The sequence below is a fragment of the Sturnus vulgaris genome, chromosome 24, assembly GCF_052056855.1.
Source record: "Sturnus vulgaris isolate bStuVul1 chromosome 24, bStuVul1.hap1, whole genome shotgun sequence".
NCBI classification, from domain to species: Eukaryota; Metazoa; Chordata; class Aves; order Passeriformes; family Sturnidae; genus Sturnus; species Sturnus vulgaris.
Window position 1 is genome coordinate 4,348,170 of NC_142266.1, and position 14,194 is coordinate 4,362,363.

The 14,194-nt window shown below is 58.3% G+C and overlaps 2 protein-coding genes across 3 annotated transcripts; one reads left to right on the forward strand and one right to left on the reverse strand.

Annotated features, from left to right (window-relative positions):
- Positions 1–1,218: 1,218 nt before the first annotated feature.
- On the reverse strand, positions 1,219–5,120 carry LOC106856133 (uncharacterized). The gene is made up of 14 exons (XM_014881275.2): positions 4,874–5,120; positions 4,645–4,805; positions 4,382–4,541; positions 4,069–4,239; positions 3,897–3,988; positions 3,648–3,805; positions 3,453–3,556; positions 3,139–3,363; positions 2,945–3,030; positions 2,613–2,749; positions 2,362–2,451; positions 2,053–2,261; positions 1,734–1,940; positions 1,219–1,617 (listed from the first exon to the last, which is right to left on the reverse strand). The coding sequence occupies exons 1-14, from the start codon at positions 5,090–5,092 to the stop codon at positions 1,330–1,332; spliced, it is 2,307 nt and encodes a 768-aa protein (XP_014736761.2). The 5' UTR covers positions 5,093–5,120; the 3' UTR covers positions 1,219–1,329.
- A 2,197-nt stretch (positions 5,121–7,317) lies between these two features.
- TRAPPC3 (trafficking protein particle complex subunit 3) lies at positions 7,318–12,867 on the forward strand. Of its 2 annotated transcripts, XM_088178311.1 has the most exons (6): positions 7,370–7,540; positions 8,993–9,040; positions 10,002–10,099; positions 10,296–10,395; positions 10,653–10,835; positions 11,283–12,867. In XM_088178311.1, the coding sequence occupies exons 1-6, from the start codon at positions 7,499–7,501 to the stop codon at positions 11,400–11,402; spliced, it is 591 nt and encodes a 196-aa protein (XP_088034437.1). In that variant the 5' UTR covers positions 7,370–7,498; the 3' UTR covers positions 11,403–12,867. The 2 variants fall into 2 exon arrangements, with proteins under 2 accessions (XP_014736758.1, XP_088034437.1); XM_014881272.2 differs by lacking the exon at positions 8,993–9,040 and having other exon boundaries at positions 7,318–7,540.
- Positions 12,868–14,194: the final 1,327 nt, after the last annotated feature.

Consider the following 14,194-nt stretch of genomic DNA (forward strand, 5'->3'; position numbering starts at 1 on the left):
AGGATAACTACAGCCACAGCCCAGCCCTGCCGGCAGGAGCTGACGCTGTGCAAGTCTGGGAGCAAACAAGGATAAGGATAGCAAACAAACCCCACCAGCACCTCTGAGCAAATACCGTGTGGGACACCCCATCCCACCCATTTCCACCTGCTCCCTATCGCTGTGCTCCCACCTCTCTCCTCAGCCCCAGGACTTTGCCCTGGCCCCAGGCTTCTCCCACCCTGCTGCTCTGTGATATGGTGCCTGCAAGGGCTGATCTGAATCTCTGTCCCCAAAACACTCCAGCTGATTCCCACTAGCCGTGGGGCAATGACCCAACATGATCCTGGGGACAAGTGTCTGTCCCTGTGTCCTGTCCTGGGGTGGATGGATGCAATAGGTACCTATCACCAGCAGCATGTCAAGATAATAACCAGACCCCCAGCATCTTGCCATGGGGCTACACCATGGCCCATGGCAAGTGTCGGCTGCTGCAGGACCATCCCCTGTGGGTGTCTGACAAATGGGCCAGCAATGGGCTGAGCCACAGCAGGCTGCGTCCTGCCCTGCCACAGCTCGTGCCTGCTCTGTAATTATCCCAAGCCGCATCTGTAATTAGTGTCCTGATGTCATGGGGTCAGGCCTGGGCAGCCCCATGTGCTCCCTGCCACCCCCACCTTGGCCTCCGGCCTCGGGGCTGGAGGAGATCACAGTCTTCCAACACCATCCGGAGGAGTTCCTGCCCAGCTCCGGCTTCCCGCCAGCATTGCTGCCAGAATCACATCCCAGTGCTGTTCCACAGCCCCCGAGCTGCTGCAGAGTTGGATCTGTCCCTCGGGCCAGTGCAGGCCTTGGTCGTTCCAATCACTGTATCTCTGCCCCCTTCCCTGCAGCATCCTGCCCACTCCCTGGATCCTGCCTGGGAAAGAGAAGGGCCAGCTCCTGCCCTCCCGAGCCTCCCAGGCCTGCCAGTCACCCGTTCCCTCGGCACAGGGAATGCGCTGGAGCAGCCCGGCAGCTATAAATAGAGCGGGAGGTGCAGGCACGTGTGGCCGCAGCACACGCGGGTCCAGGCGGCCGCTGCCCCGGGGCCGGTGTGAGGCACAGGCAGGGTGTGGGGCTCTAGCAGCGCCTCGAGGTGGGACAGCGACAGGAGGAGGGTGAAAGCACTGAGCAGGGCAAGCGCAGTGTAGTCCTGCTTCTGGAAGAGCGGATGGAGGGGAGGCTCCACGCAGCTGCCACGGAGCACCAGCACTTTATTGCAGGGCAGAGAAGCACCACACTGCCCACGGCACACGGAGCACCTCGCATCCCTTTCCCTCTGCCAGCACCCCGCGGCCACCGCCGCCACTAACAGCCGTGTAAGGGCCGGGCCGTGCCGGTGACACTGAACTGTGCACTCAGCACCTCCGACGGCGCTCGCGTCTTCTGGCCCGGCTGCTGCCCACCAGCAAAGATGGTGAAGGTGCCGGGCTCCAGGATCCAGTCCTGCACCCAGACCGCGCGCTGCTCGGCCAGCACCTGGAAGGACAGCTTGGCCTCCCTGCCGGCCAGCACAGCCACACGGCGGAAAGCCACCAGCTGCCAGCGGGGCACCGGCACGGATGACTGCTCCCAGCGCAGGTACAGCTGCACCACCTAAACAGAGGGATGGGAGTCAGCACAATAGGACTCCACAGCAGTCCCCTTGCAGAAGGGAGCTCGGGCACATCTGCACCCCATACAGGCAGCTCAGTCAGAGGAGCTGTGCCCACCTCCTCGCTGTCCCGCAGCCCCGTGTTCTCCAGCACCACAGACACAGTGAGGTTGGCACAGACGGGCAGCACTGAGGGACTCAGCACCAGGTCCCGGTAGCGGAAGGTGGTGTAGGACAGCCCGTACCCAAAAGGGTAGAGCGGGGCCTCCTGCCCATAGTACCGGTATGTCCGTCCCTCCATGGTGTAGTTCTCCATCGGCGGCACCTGTGGGACAAGGGGCCAGTGGAACAGGCAAGAACCAGCCCTGCATCTCACAGCTGCTCCAGCCCCCAAGGCAGGGAAATGCTAAAGGTGCAACCAGTAGCCTTGGCCTTACCTGGTGCATGCCTGCAGGCCAAGTGGCCGGCAGCCGGCCAGCCGGGCTGGCTCCTGCCTCACCCAGCAGGACCCTGGCAATGGCCAAGCCGGTGGCCTGGGCAGGGAAGAAGCATGCCAGGATGGCCCCGACGCCGTCATGTGCCTGTGCCCAGCTCACATCCAGGGGCCCCGCGTTGAACAGCAGCAGAATGACAGGGCGCCCAGCGGCTGCAAGGAGGTGGCTGTCACTGTGGCACTGCTGGGATGGCCCCAGGGTGTCCCATAGATGGGGACACCTGGGTGGGTTGAGGTCTCATAGAGCCCCTACCTGCCTGCACAGCATCCTGCAGCAGTTCCAGCTGGTGCCCTGGCAGGGACAGGTCACTCCGGTCTTTCGCCTCTGTCTCCACATCTACCCCTGGGTGGGGACAGCCAAGGGAAAGCCCTTAACACCCCTGTGGGCAGACAGGGCAGAGGGCCATCGACTGCCTCAGAGGTGGCTCATGGGCACCCCCCTTCTCCCAGAGCACTCCCCTTCCCCTGGCAGTGCCCAACCAGTGCCCTCCTGCTCCCACCTACCTGTCCCCAGGCAGACCAGCACCACATCAGCTGCCCCCACCACCTTCACCAGCTCTGCCCGTGAGTATCGCTGGCACCGTGGCTCGCTGCAGCCCGCTGTGAAGCTGACATTGGCTCCCAGCATCTCCAGCCCCCTCCTGCACCAGGGGAGAGCAGAGGACACAGGGGCAGCTGTGTCAGAGGACACAGGGTCAGGGCACAATGGGGACAGCCCTCTTGCCCTGGCCACCAGCCAAGGGCCAAGCAGCTCCACCATCAGCGCTGGACAGTGCCCAGAAGAAGGGAACAGTGACCAGGAGAAGGGGACATGAAGTGGGACCATGCTGTCTCACCGGGGAGTGTAGATGTACTGAGGCTCTGGCACTGGTGCATAGTCCCCAAACAGTACCCGGGGATTGTCAGCAAAGGGACCAACAACCTGCAGAGGGCAGATGGGTGAGGGTGGGCACCAGCAGCCCTGTGGCACCTGTGTGCCATGGGTGAGGAGCCAGCATATCCCTCTGCCCGCCACCTTGCAAGGGCTCACCGCGAGGTGCTGGCCCAACAGGTCCTGAGCCCGCAAGGGCAGTGTGCCCCGCACATTCTTCAGCAGCACAAAGCTCTTGACAGCAGCTTCCAGCGAGAGGTTGCGGTGCTCGGGGCTCTGCACCACACTCAAGTCCAGGGAGCTGTAGGGGTTCATGGCTGGGGGGTCAAACTCCCCCAGCCGCATCCGTGTGTAGAAGAGGGGCCGGACTCGGTCATGCAGCATCTGTGGAGACCCCGACCCCAGCATCTCAGTTGTGCTTGGACAGCCCAGCGTCTCTGCTCACACCCCTGGTCCGACTCCCCTCAGCTCACCTGCAGTGTGATGTTGCCCATGGCCAGAGCTTGAGAGATGTGCATGAAGACGTTGTTCCTCAGGCCATATGAGAGCTCCAGGTTGCAGCCAGCATTCACCGAGGCTGCCATGCCAGGAAGAAAGGAGAAGGGAGAACTTCCATCATGGCTGCACGATGCCTGGGGACTGGCCTCATGCCCAACCCATGAGCTCACCAATCGCTGTCTCCAGGAAGCTGTGTGTGTAGTGGTGCCCCAGCATGATGAGCTCCACAGCCCCCTCGTCGCTCACCACGTACCCATCAAAGCCCCACTCGCCACGCAGGATGTCCGTCAGCAGCTTCTTGTTGGCACAGGCGGGAACGCCGTTGATCCTATTGGAGAGGGGATGGGGCAGCCAGGAGAGCGGGGCACTGGCCATGTCCAGGGCAACCTGGCCCACATGGCCCCTGCCACGCTCCACACCTGTTGTAGCTGCACATGAAGCTGTAGGAGCCAGCACGCACACATGCCTGGAACTGGGGCAGGAAGGTCATACGCCAGTCCCGCTCCAGCACCTGCAAGCATCACGGCAGAGTGGGGTCAGCACCTGGAGTGTCCCCTGCCCTCTTAACACACCCTGACCTGCTGTGCTCACCTTGGCATCAAAGCTGAGTCTGGAGACAGGGATGTTCTCAGGGCCTCCGTGCACACTGAAGTGTTTGCAGCCAGCGCTGGCCTTGACGTAACGGGGGTGCTGGCCCTGCAGCCCCTGCACAAAGCTGCGGGCCAGCTCCCCACTCAGGAATGGGTCCTCCCCATAGGTCTCCTGTCCGGAGCATAGGCGGGTCACCTCTGGGAGCCCCGTCCCCACATGCCCACAGCTTGGCAAGCCATGGCCACATCCAGCTGGTCAGCCACGGTTCTTTGTGGCCCGACCCCAGCGAGGGATCACCCGCCCAAGCTGGCACCTGGTTCCTCCCCCATAGTGGGTGCCTCATGATGTTCAGGACAGGGCTGAAGCAGCTGAGCCCGGTGTGATCACTGTAGCGGCCAGCAGCAGCAAAGCTGTTGTGCTTTGCTCTCACCTCGGTGGCCGTGGCGTTGGCCACACGGTAGATGAGCTCGGGGCTGTGGGAACAGCACAGGCGTGTCAGGGCGGCGTAGGCAAGGGGGGACCGGTCTCAGAAGGTCCCATCCCACACCCCCGCTTCCCGGTCCCCGGTGCTGGTACCTAAAGGCGGCGGCAAGCCCCAACGCCTGCGGGAAAGCCGTGGCCCATCCGGGTGCCTCGCCGTCGCCCCGCAGACACTCCGTGTTCCAGTTGTAGGGTGCGATGCCCAAGCGCGGGATGGGGGGCGCGGGACCGTTCCCCATCGCTCCCCCCCTCGCCACCTGCAGGGCAGCGGCGCTGAGCGGGGAGTCCCGCGGGGGTCTCCGGGGGGGTCCCGCCGCCCCCTCACCTGCAGCACCAGCTCGGCGGGGCTCAGCCGGCCCAGCAGGTCGTCGAGGCGGCGGTGCCAGGGCAATGAGGGGTCCCAGAAAGGGAAGAGCGGCGGCTGAGTCCGGATCGCCCCTGCGCCCAGCGCCGCGCTCAGCACCAGGACCCGCAGCCCCAGAGCCGCTGCTGGGAGAGCCCCGCGCAGCACGGCACGGCTCGGCCCCCGCGATCCGCACACCATGGCCAGGCCAGGCTCCCGGGATCTGCACAGCATGGCTCAGCACGGCCTGGCCCGGCCCCGACGCTCCGAAGCCCCCGCGGTGGGCGCGGCGGGGCGGAGCGCGCTGCTGTCGGTCCTGCGCTCACCGAGCGGGGCGGAGCGCGGTAGTACGGGACGGGTCAGGAGGGCTCGGGGCTTTGGCAGATCTTTGCCGTTCCCGGGCCGATTTGCGAAGTTCACCCTGTGCACAGGGGTCTGTATTCAGGGGGCGGCGACCCCCGAGCCCCGCGCAGCCCGGCCCCGCCGCGGGGACAGGTCGCAGCGTTTCGGTTCCACCCGTCTCCTGCAGCATCTCCCGTGTGCGGGCGTGAACCGACAGAGCCGCCCGGCGCCGTCAGACCGGCTCTCGGTGCCCTCGGCTGCAGCGGGGCCGGCTCGGCCCCTGCCCGAGGCCGGGGAGCAGTAACGGCTCCACCCGGGAGGGATCTCCGTGTGCTCACTCACTGGACGTTATCGCAGGACACGGAGTGATGCCAGCGCGGGTGCCCTATGTACTGCTCCAGCTCAGCACGGAGGGACACTGCGGTGACCAGGGACACAGTGTCTTCTTACGTTGAATATTAGGAAAAGGTTCTTCCCCCAGAGGGTGCTGAGCACTGACCAGGCTCCACAGGGAATGGTCACAGCTCCAAGGCTGCTAGAGCTCCAGGAGCATTTGGACAACACTCTCATGTGTTGGGATTGTTGGAGTGTCCTTTGCAGGGCTAGGAGCTGGATTCCATGGTTCTTGTGGGTCTCTTCCAACTCAAGAGTGTTCTAGCATTCAATGACTTCCATTGGCCACGAGCACACTGGGGCCACTGTGGCGGAGAGCATTTGGGACTTTTTGCAGGAGGGGACCTGGCACTGCAGAGCTGGAGACAGGAAGCACAGACATCCCACCAGCTCACTGGCACAATGGAGGTGCTGCTGGCAGCCTCCCAGCCCGGGACAACCACACCACGCCCCAGTGCCAGGCCCGGTGCCTCGCAGCTGGCCGTGTCCCGGGGATGCAGCCATGTAAGGCAATGCCAGCAGGTCACCGCAGCCCGGCTGGTCCCCACGCTCCTGCTCGGCCGTGACAGCGAGCCAGCTCCCAGCTGCTGGATTCCTGAGCAGCCAGCAGGAGTGGGGGAGTCCCCCTGTGCCCAGAACATGTCTTGCCCTCGGCACACCACCCCAGCTGGGTCAGGGCTCAGCACTCACTCAGTGACAAATCCAGGACAGGGACATAATGGGATAAATAAATAAACAACAGGAGATTAAAGAAATAAGTAAACAACCAGGCACAGTCTGTCTGGGAGCAGAACCTAGTGCACCAGGGACGATACTGGCTTGGGGAGCTTTAAGGTAGGCTGGGTTATTCCAGAGAATATTCCCTGCAGTCCCTGCAGCCCCAAAACAGGCTGGTTTCTGTGACACCTTTGCCCTGTTCTTGCGGGGCCATTTGCAGGCCTCACACGGTGGAAACCTGCTTGTGTTCCACACGGAGCCGCAGCCTAAAGCTCCGAGCCTGCCCAATCATGCCAGCACAGGGCTTGCTTCATCCACCCACAGACACCAGCTGCCCTTTCCCCAGCAATCAGCCTCTGCTGAGATGGGCAAGGAAGGCACAGAAACAGTCTCCCCAGGGCCTGGCCCTGGCAGAGCTCAAGGAGCGTTCAGACCATTCTCCCAGGGATATGGTGGCATTGTTGGGATGTCCTGTGCAGGGCCACGAGTTGGATTTGATCTTTGTGGGTCCCTTCCAGCTCAGGATATTTCAGGAGTCTATTCCGATTCCAAGGTGGCAGTGTGGGACCAAGGTGAGAGCAGGAGTCCAGCCCAGGTGCACTGGGAAAAGCCCCTTTCCCATGACGAGACCCTTGCTCTGCTGACGGCTCATGAGGAGTTATTGACCCGGGGCTGGGGGGCCGCGGGGAGACCTGCAGGAAACCGGCAGCACCGGGACCGACCAGAGGGAGCTGCACCGGGGCCACCATTCCATCGGCGGCGGGCAGGGGCCGCATGCTGCCGGCGGACACCCCGAGACGCGAAGCCGTGGGGAGCGGGAGCGGCGGTCCGGGCGATCCCGGGCCGGGCCCAGCGCGGCCTCAACGGCGGCGCCGCCACAGTTGCGGTGGGCGATAGCGCCCCCTGGCGGCGACCGCGGCCGTCACCTGACCCCCCGACAGGCCGGGATTGGTCGGTGCCTGGAGGTCACGTGATGCGGGACAGGCGCACCCTGTGGGTGCGCGATGCACTCCGGGATTTGTAGTTCATCCGGGCGGGTGGGGTGCGGACGGCGGCGTGGCGGGGACTGCATGTCCCGTGGTGCCCCGCGGTGTCCCGGGGGTCTCTTGGTGCCCCGTGGCGGACGGAGCGGCCGGGCCGGGCCGGGCGGACACGATGTCGCGGCAGGGCGGGCGCGGCACCGAGAGCAAGAAAATGGTAACGGCGGGGTCGGCGCGGCGAGCGCATGGCGTGGGGCACCCGGGGAACCGGCCCGGGGCGGGGGTGATCGGGCCCGGCCCGCTGCGCTCGGTGCGGCGGGGCCGGGCAGCCGTCAGCGGCACCGGGCGCTCTCGTTTATGGGAAGTTCGCACCCAAAACGCTTCCCTGGCGTGTTTCGCTTTCCCTCTCCAACACATTCCGCGTTATCAGCGCGGCTGAGTCAGGAACTGAGAGATGGAGCCCAAAGCTCCAGAGCTGAGCTCGAATGCTGGGTCAAAACAGGTCGAATTCATTAATTTTTAATGCAAAATAAGTAATAAAAAAAAAAAAATCTTGGATTTTCTCCCTCTTTGGCCGCGAGGAGGGGCTGGGTCCGGCTTAGCTGTTCCCTCCTGCCTCTCCACACACCAGGGGATTCGTTTCTAGGGATTCAGTTCCTTAAATACAACGATTATGTAAAGAATTGTGTTAATTCACTGGAGTTCTGCCACTTCCGTAGTCATTGAATAGATGCATAGTGTGAAGACTGTACACTGCTCTGCTGTGTCAAATAATAAAAATACTGGGAAAACTTTGGCCGCTTCAATTGCATCAGATGGGCTGAAAACGAAAAAAAATTGTCCAAATCTGAATTTAGGAATTTGCCGTATTGTAAGAGCTTAAGCTGCATTAATAACAATGTCTCAGCAATAAGTGAGATCAGCTGTGGGTGTGTTGGGGCTGATGGTGGCAGGTGACACCACCATGGCCTCACACGGTGACAGCACCTCTGGCTGGGGACAGCTGGGTTCCCTCCATCCATCCCCATCCCCTTTCCACCTCTGTCTTTACTAAAACAACTGAAACCCTTAAAACCAACACTAGCTGTTCTGCATGATCTGTTAAATTCTCTGCCAAGTCTCTGACTCCAGCTGAGCCAAGGGAACTTCCACCTTGTCCTTCTGGTGATGTGAATTGCCCAACCTTTAGTTTTCCAAGAGGAAAGCAAATTTTTAAGTAAAACCCCTAAAAGAATGTGTCAGTTCTTTAGATCCAAAGTGGGGCAATAGCTCCAGCCAGCCTGACTGGTTGTTTTCATACCTGAAGCCTTAAAGTTCATCCCATTCCACCCCCTGCCATGGTCAGGGACACCTCTCACTATCCCAGTGTGCTCCAAGCCCTGTCCAACGTGGCCTTGGGCACTTTCAGAGATCCAGGGGCAGCCACAGCTTCTCTGGGCACCCTGTGCCAGGGCCTCACCACCCTCACAGGGAAGAAATTTTTTCTAATCCAGGAACAAGACAAGGTGGAATTCCCTGTGTCCTCTACAAACCCAGTTTCTATTTGTTTGGGGGTGTTTCCTCTTCGTGTTTGTTGTGGCTTTGTGTGAACTTATGGTGATCTGTGTTGTCACTTAACTCTGATCTTGTCTCTTTTCCCTCCCTGCCTGCTGCTGCTTTCATTCTCTAGTATTGGTATTTGCCATTCATTTCACCTTCTGCCTCTCTGCAGCTCATGGTAGGTGACAGATCCCAGGTCAGCCCCTGTGATCCCTCTGCATGCCAAAACTGACAGCAGAAAACAGTGCTGGGGGTTTGTTTGTTCCCCAAAATACTTCCTTTTTGCAGAATTTTGTTCTGCAACCTGTAATGACCTTATTAATCACTGGTCTGGCTTAATGGCTCCCAAAAAATGCTCTTTGACATCATTTAAGTGTGAGGTTCGAAGGTGATGGATGGGAGAGGACAACTTTTCCCTTTTTTCACAAGTTTTCTGCAAATCTGACAATTGTGCAAAGAAAACACAAATGGCTTTTGTCCTGGCCAGTCCCAGAGTGGACATGAACAGCACCTGAGTGCTGAGCTGGCCTGGGTTTGGCCTTCCTAAGCCTGTTCTGTGTCTGAGGAGCTGATTTCAATCTGTGAAGCAAATTCTGTGCCTGGACAACTTTCTAGGACCGGATGAGTCCTTTTTTCTTGGTACAGAATTTCGTAAATCCCTGACTGGAGGAGCATTTTGGGCCTGTTAGAAGGACCAGAACTGGAGCCTCACGGGCACTGCCTGCTTGCAGTGTGTTCATGAAACAGAGGGAAGAGTTTGAGTCAGATCTCAGCTCTACGCCAGTGGTAGAGGTAAATTCAAGGCCCTGGCATGGCACCTCCAACTATCCAGGAGGTGTTAGTCTCTTTCCCAAAATCCCGGAATGGTTTGGGTTGAAATGAATCTTAAAACTCATCTAGTTCCACCCCCTGCCAAGGGCAGGGGCACCTTCCAGTAGACCAGGTTCCTCCAAGCCCTGCTCCGAGGAGAATGAAGTTGTTGCCAGAATTGGATCTGGGATCTCTCCTTGTTAAGCACCAGATTCCTTTGAGTCAGCAGGTCCCTGTTCCCCTCTCCGTGCCGAGGGTGGCGGCGCTGGACACGGCGGCAGCGGAGCCCGGGCGGGTTCTGTTGGCTGAATCCCTTTTCCTGTGTGCAGAACTCAGAGCTGTTCACGCTGACCTACGGCGCCCTGGTGACCCAGCTCTGCAAGGACTACGAGAACGACGACGATGTCAACAAGCAGCTGGACAAAATGTGAGTGGATCTGCCGTGCCAGAGCTGCGTGGGAGCTGAGATCACAGCAGGGATCACAGCCACGTCCCTGTGTGCTGCTCCAGGAGCAAAATCCTGGCAGGCTGAGACATTTCTCTGATTAGACTTTGCTTCTTCACTGTCTTCTTTTATAAATACTTGTTATCTTTCTAAAGATGTTGCTCTGGTCCCTTCACAGGGGTTACAACATCGGTGTCCGGCTCATCGAGGATTTCCTGGCCCGTTCCAATGTTGGGAGATGCCACGATTTCCGTGAAACTGCTGATGTTATTGCAAAGGTAAATGTCCAAGCACAGCTCTGTCAGATTTTTTGGGGGGTTTGCACGTGAGGATGGAATATTTGCTACTCACGAGACTGTTCTGAGAGTTTGATGAAGATTTTGGGGAGGGAAAAAAAAATCTTTAGTGCAAGTACTGCTGGCCAGTGGTAACTGGAAGAAAGGAGAGATGTTTGCAAACCCCTTGAGTAATTCTGCAAAGATCAAAGCTGTGCTGTTGCCTCACCTGTTCTTGTTCCTCCTGTTTGCCACAACAGATTGCATTTAAGATGTACCTGGGCATCACTCCGAGCATCACCAACTGGAGTCCTGGGGGTGACGAGTTCTCTCTGATCTTAGAAAACAACCCCTTGGTGGACTTTGTGGAACTCCCTGACAACCACTCAACCCTCATCTACTCCAACCTGCTCTGTGGGGTTCTGCGAGGTGCCCTGGAAATGGTGAGCCACAACTCTCTTCCCTTGGAATGGGTGTATGGATAGCCACGTGCCAGGAGATACTTGAATTCTGGTCCGTGTTCATGACTTCTGGGTTTGTTTTGGGCTTGAAACGCATTCCCAGGAGAGGGGCGGAGCTGCAGGAGCACTTGGCTGCTGTCATGTGTGACAGCTGAGGCCCAGAGGTGATGCCTGAGCCCCTTCAGCTCACGACCCAAGTTCAAGCACTTGCATCTCCCTGAGTTTGTATGAAGCTCCAAAATCCTCACTCTGCAACTGCTGTGAGCCCTAGCTGGGAATTGGCTGGGACAAGAGAGTGACTGTGTCTCAAATTTAGGACTATGTAGAACCCTTAGAGCCTTTAAGCTGATGCTCTGGGATCATTCAGTCCCTGGAGAAGCTGCTGTGAAGAGGGAGTTACCAGCTCCTCTCTGTTCTTTCCTCACTTAGGTGCAGATGGCTGTCGATGTGAAGTTTGTCCAGGACACACTGAAGGGTGACAGTGTCACAGAAATACGGATGAAGTTCATCAGGAGGATTGAAGACAACCTTCCAGCTGGGGAAGAGTGAACCACGGCCCCATCTCCGTGGGGCCTGGAGGGACCAGCTGGGCTTGGCCATTAGCTTTCCTCACAGATCCATAGGGATCTCCTGCCCCTGCACATTCAGACTGATTCACTGACTGTCTCAGATGTTATTTTCTTCTACTCTCACTTCCATCCTCTGTAGAAGACTGTTGTCTGGTTGGTGTTTATTTCCCAGGTTCATTCTGAAGCTTTTTCATCAGGTGCTGTCCTTTTCCCTCCCCCCAGAGGCTTCCTATACTCAGTTTCCAATTGGGAAACAACCTGGGTTGTGTGAGAGCAACTGCTCAGACTCCAGGAGAGCTCCGGTCTCTTCACATCTGCATCGGTGTCGGATGGCCAGAATTGGAGACCAAGCTACAAGAGCCCAGTGATTCCCTGCTAAACTCTGTCCTTCCTTAAATGAGGTGTTTAAAATCCATTTGGAGATGTGTGTAGTGTTTCTGTAGATCAGACTGGCTTCTTGCACTTGATTCTGAAATCACTGGCAAATGCAGGCTTGATCCGAAGGGGTGGCTGGGGAGAACTGTAGGAGTGCTGGCACCAGGCGGGGGCTGCTCTGCTCAGTGGCCTGTGGCACCACAGAAATCTGGGAGTCCCATGGCCTTTCCAGAAGCCTCACCACTCCCCTCTCGGGAGGGGAGGTGGTCAAACTCCAGTGGAGCAGCAGGAACTATTTTATATGGAGAAAGAGTGGGCTAAAATGGTATCGATGCTCCACAGTGGGAACAGCCCAGGGCTGCATGGGGAGTCATGGAGTGAGAACCAGACTCAGGCTGAAGCCTGGGAGGTATTAAAGACATTTCAGGCTCTGTTCTGCTGTTAGGGGATGTAAAGGCTGCATGGTGTAAAGGGTTTGTTCTCACTGGTGTTCAGGCTACAGCAGAATTTCCCAGTTACTTGACCTGTGGCACTTGCTGCTCTGAAAAATTAATACATAAAGAAGTATTAGATAACAAAAGCAAGAGATTGGAACATCAGCTTCCTCTGCCCCCCCAGAGCCAGAGAACACAGGCATGGGATTCCCAAATCACTTTACATAGCATGAAGGCACAGCCTCTCGAGGTCTTTGTGAGCTCCAGAATTTGTGTCGGTTGATGCCCGAATGTGAAGTGAGAGGGAGCAACCCACTGCTTGTGCTGCTCTTTTTTGGCTTTTCTGGAGGAATGTTGGGTCATCTGGTAGTGGCTCACCTTGTCCCTTTTTTGGCCCCTAAGATTCCCTTTGGATGCTCCGTGTGACATGTGCCCTGTGAAGGGACCGTGAGTGGCTCTAAGAGCAGTCAGAGGTGTGGCGGTGGCCCAGCGATAACAGGTGGGTGTTGGTGGCAGAGTGCCACATGGTCACGTTGCAGAGCTCAAAACCATCCCTTATTTCTCATTGTTGACCATTCCAAGTCACTTTAAAGCTGCATTTTAGAAGCAATTGCATTAAAAGATTCGCCGTGTCAATTCTTTGGTCTCCTCTTGCCTGTGTTCTGGTGTTGGGTGTTGGTGGGGAGTGCCAGCAGGGGCTCAGCCCCTGAGGCTGGCAAGGTGACAGTGGTGACAGGGTGCCCAGGGCTGGCAGGGTGACGGCAGCACTGCACCAAGAATTCCTGACTGCTGGCAGGCCTGGAAGCTGCTGCCTGGAGGAACCTGCCCAGTATTCCACACACGGAGGGACTGGGGGCAGACACTCAGTGTGGCTGGCTTGGGCTCTGTGAATCCACTGTGTGCTTGGTGGCTGGGACTCTGCTGCCAGCCCAAGGCAGCTGCTGCAGAGCCAAGACTCTCTGTGGGCATCTGCAATGGCAAAAAATCACCTGGAGAGGCGTCTGAGCCTCGTCTGCTGCCAGCTCCGTGCTGCTTCATGGCATCGGCCATGTAGTGCTGCTGCCAGGAGCGTGGAGACAAGGAACAGCAGCGGCTGCAGTCCAGGAGCAGTTCATGCTTCCCTTTCTTGCGTAAGTGCTCCCCAGGAGCCCTGCTCTGGTGGGATCTCTGCTCCGTGCATTCCCTGCTCTGGGGTCACCCTGCAGTCACGCTCCATCCCGGGCACTGAGCACCCAGGGCTGTGCCTCGACCTCTGCCAGTCCTGAGGATGGGGAAGTGGCAGCTTTTGCAATAAATGGGTTTTTTTTTCTCTCGAGCTGGCGTGCACCACGTGCTGCTGGCCTGGCCAGGAGCAGGAGCCAGCCAGGGCGGCCCCAAACAGCCCCAACACACACCCAGCTCCTGAGGCTGTGTCCCAGAGGGTCTGGGGGGAGTGAGATCCCTTGTCCTCACCCCTGCAGAGAGTGGATCCTGGATTCCTGCTCCCAGCCCCTTGGGAATTACAGTAATTTGCTGGGGCGACAGGGTCAAAACCAGCCCAGACCTTCTGGAAGAACAAAAAGCAGAAATTGCATTAAGTAAATTAAAACTGTCTACTACTGAGCAGCTCGCTGCAGACCAGGGAGAATATGCAAAAAGCTCTGTTTGAAACCTACTAAATATTACCATGTGCTGTTTATAGGAAACAAATGGGGAAAGGCATCTGCATCAATAAACCCCAACGTGGCTGGGCTTGGACTGAAGCCTTTCCACGGCTCTCGGTTATTGAATACCCGTCGCTTTCATGTGGTGCCAGCCCTGACCCCTGACACATACCGCGGAGGGGAAAGTTGACTTGTGGGAATAATAGACATTCCTAGCGAGCGATTTAACCTGGCAGGAAAAGAGGCGACTTCCAGCCTCTCACATCCCTGCGTGATATTGGAGATGACAATAGCAACAAGTCAAGGAGGGGGGGAGGTGG

Excerpts from the sequence above, each read along its gene's own strand:
- LOC106856133 (XM_014881275.2), bottom strand. The coding sequence starts at position 5,092 with ATGGTGTGCGGATCGCGGGGGCCGAGCCGTGCCGTGCTGCGCGGGGCT. Across the intron at positions 3,031-3,138 it reads TGTTGGGCCAGCACCTCGCG|GTTGTTGGTCCCTTTGCTGA; the intron begins GTGAGCCCTTGC and ends TGCCCTCTGCAG. Across the intron at positions 2,750-2,944 it reads CAGTACATCTACACTCCCCG|GAGGGGGCTGGAGATGCTGG; the intron begins GTGAGACAGCAT and ends CCCCTGGTGCAG.
- TRAPPC3 (XM_088178311.1), top strand. The coding sequence starts at position 7,499 with ATGTCGCGGCAGGGCGGGCGCGGCACCGAGAGCAAGAAAATG. Across the intron at positions 10,396-10,652 it reads CTGCTGATGTTATTGCAAAG|ATTGCATTTAAGATGTACCT; the intron begins GTAAATGTCCAA and ends TTGCCACAACAG. Across the intron at positions 10,836-11,282 it reads TGCGAGGTGCCCTGGAAATG|GTGCAGATGGCTGTCGATGT; the intron begins GTGAGCCACAAC and ends TTCCTCACTTAG.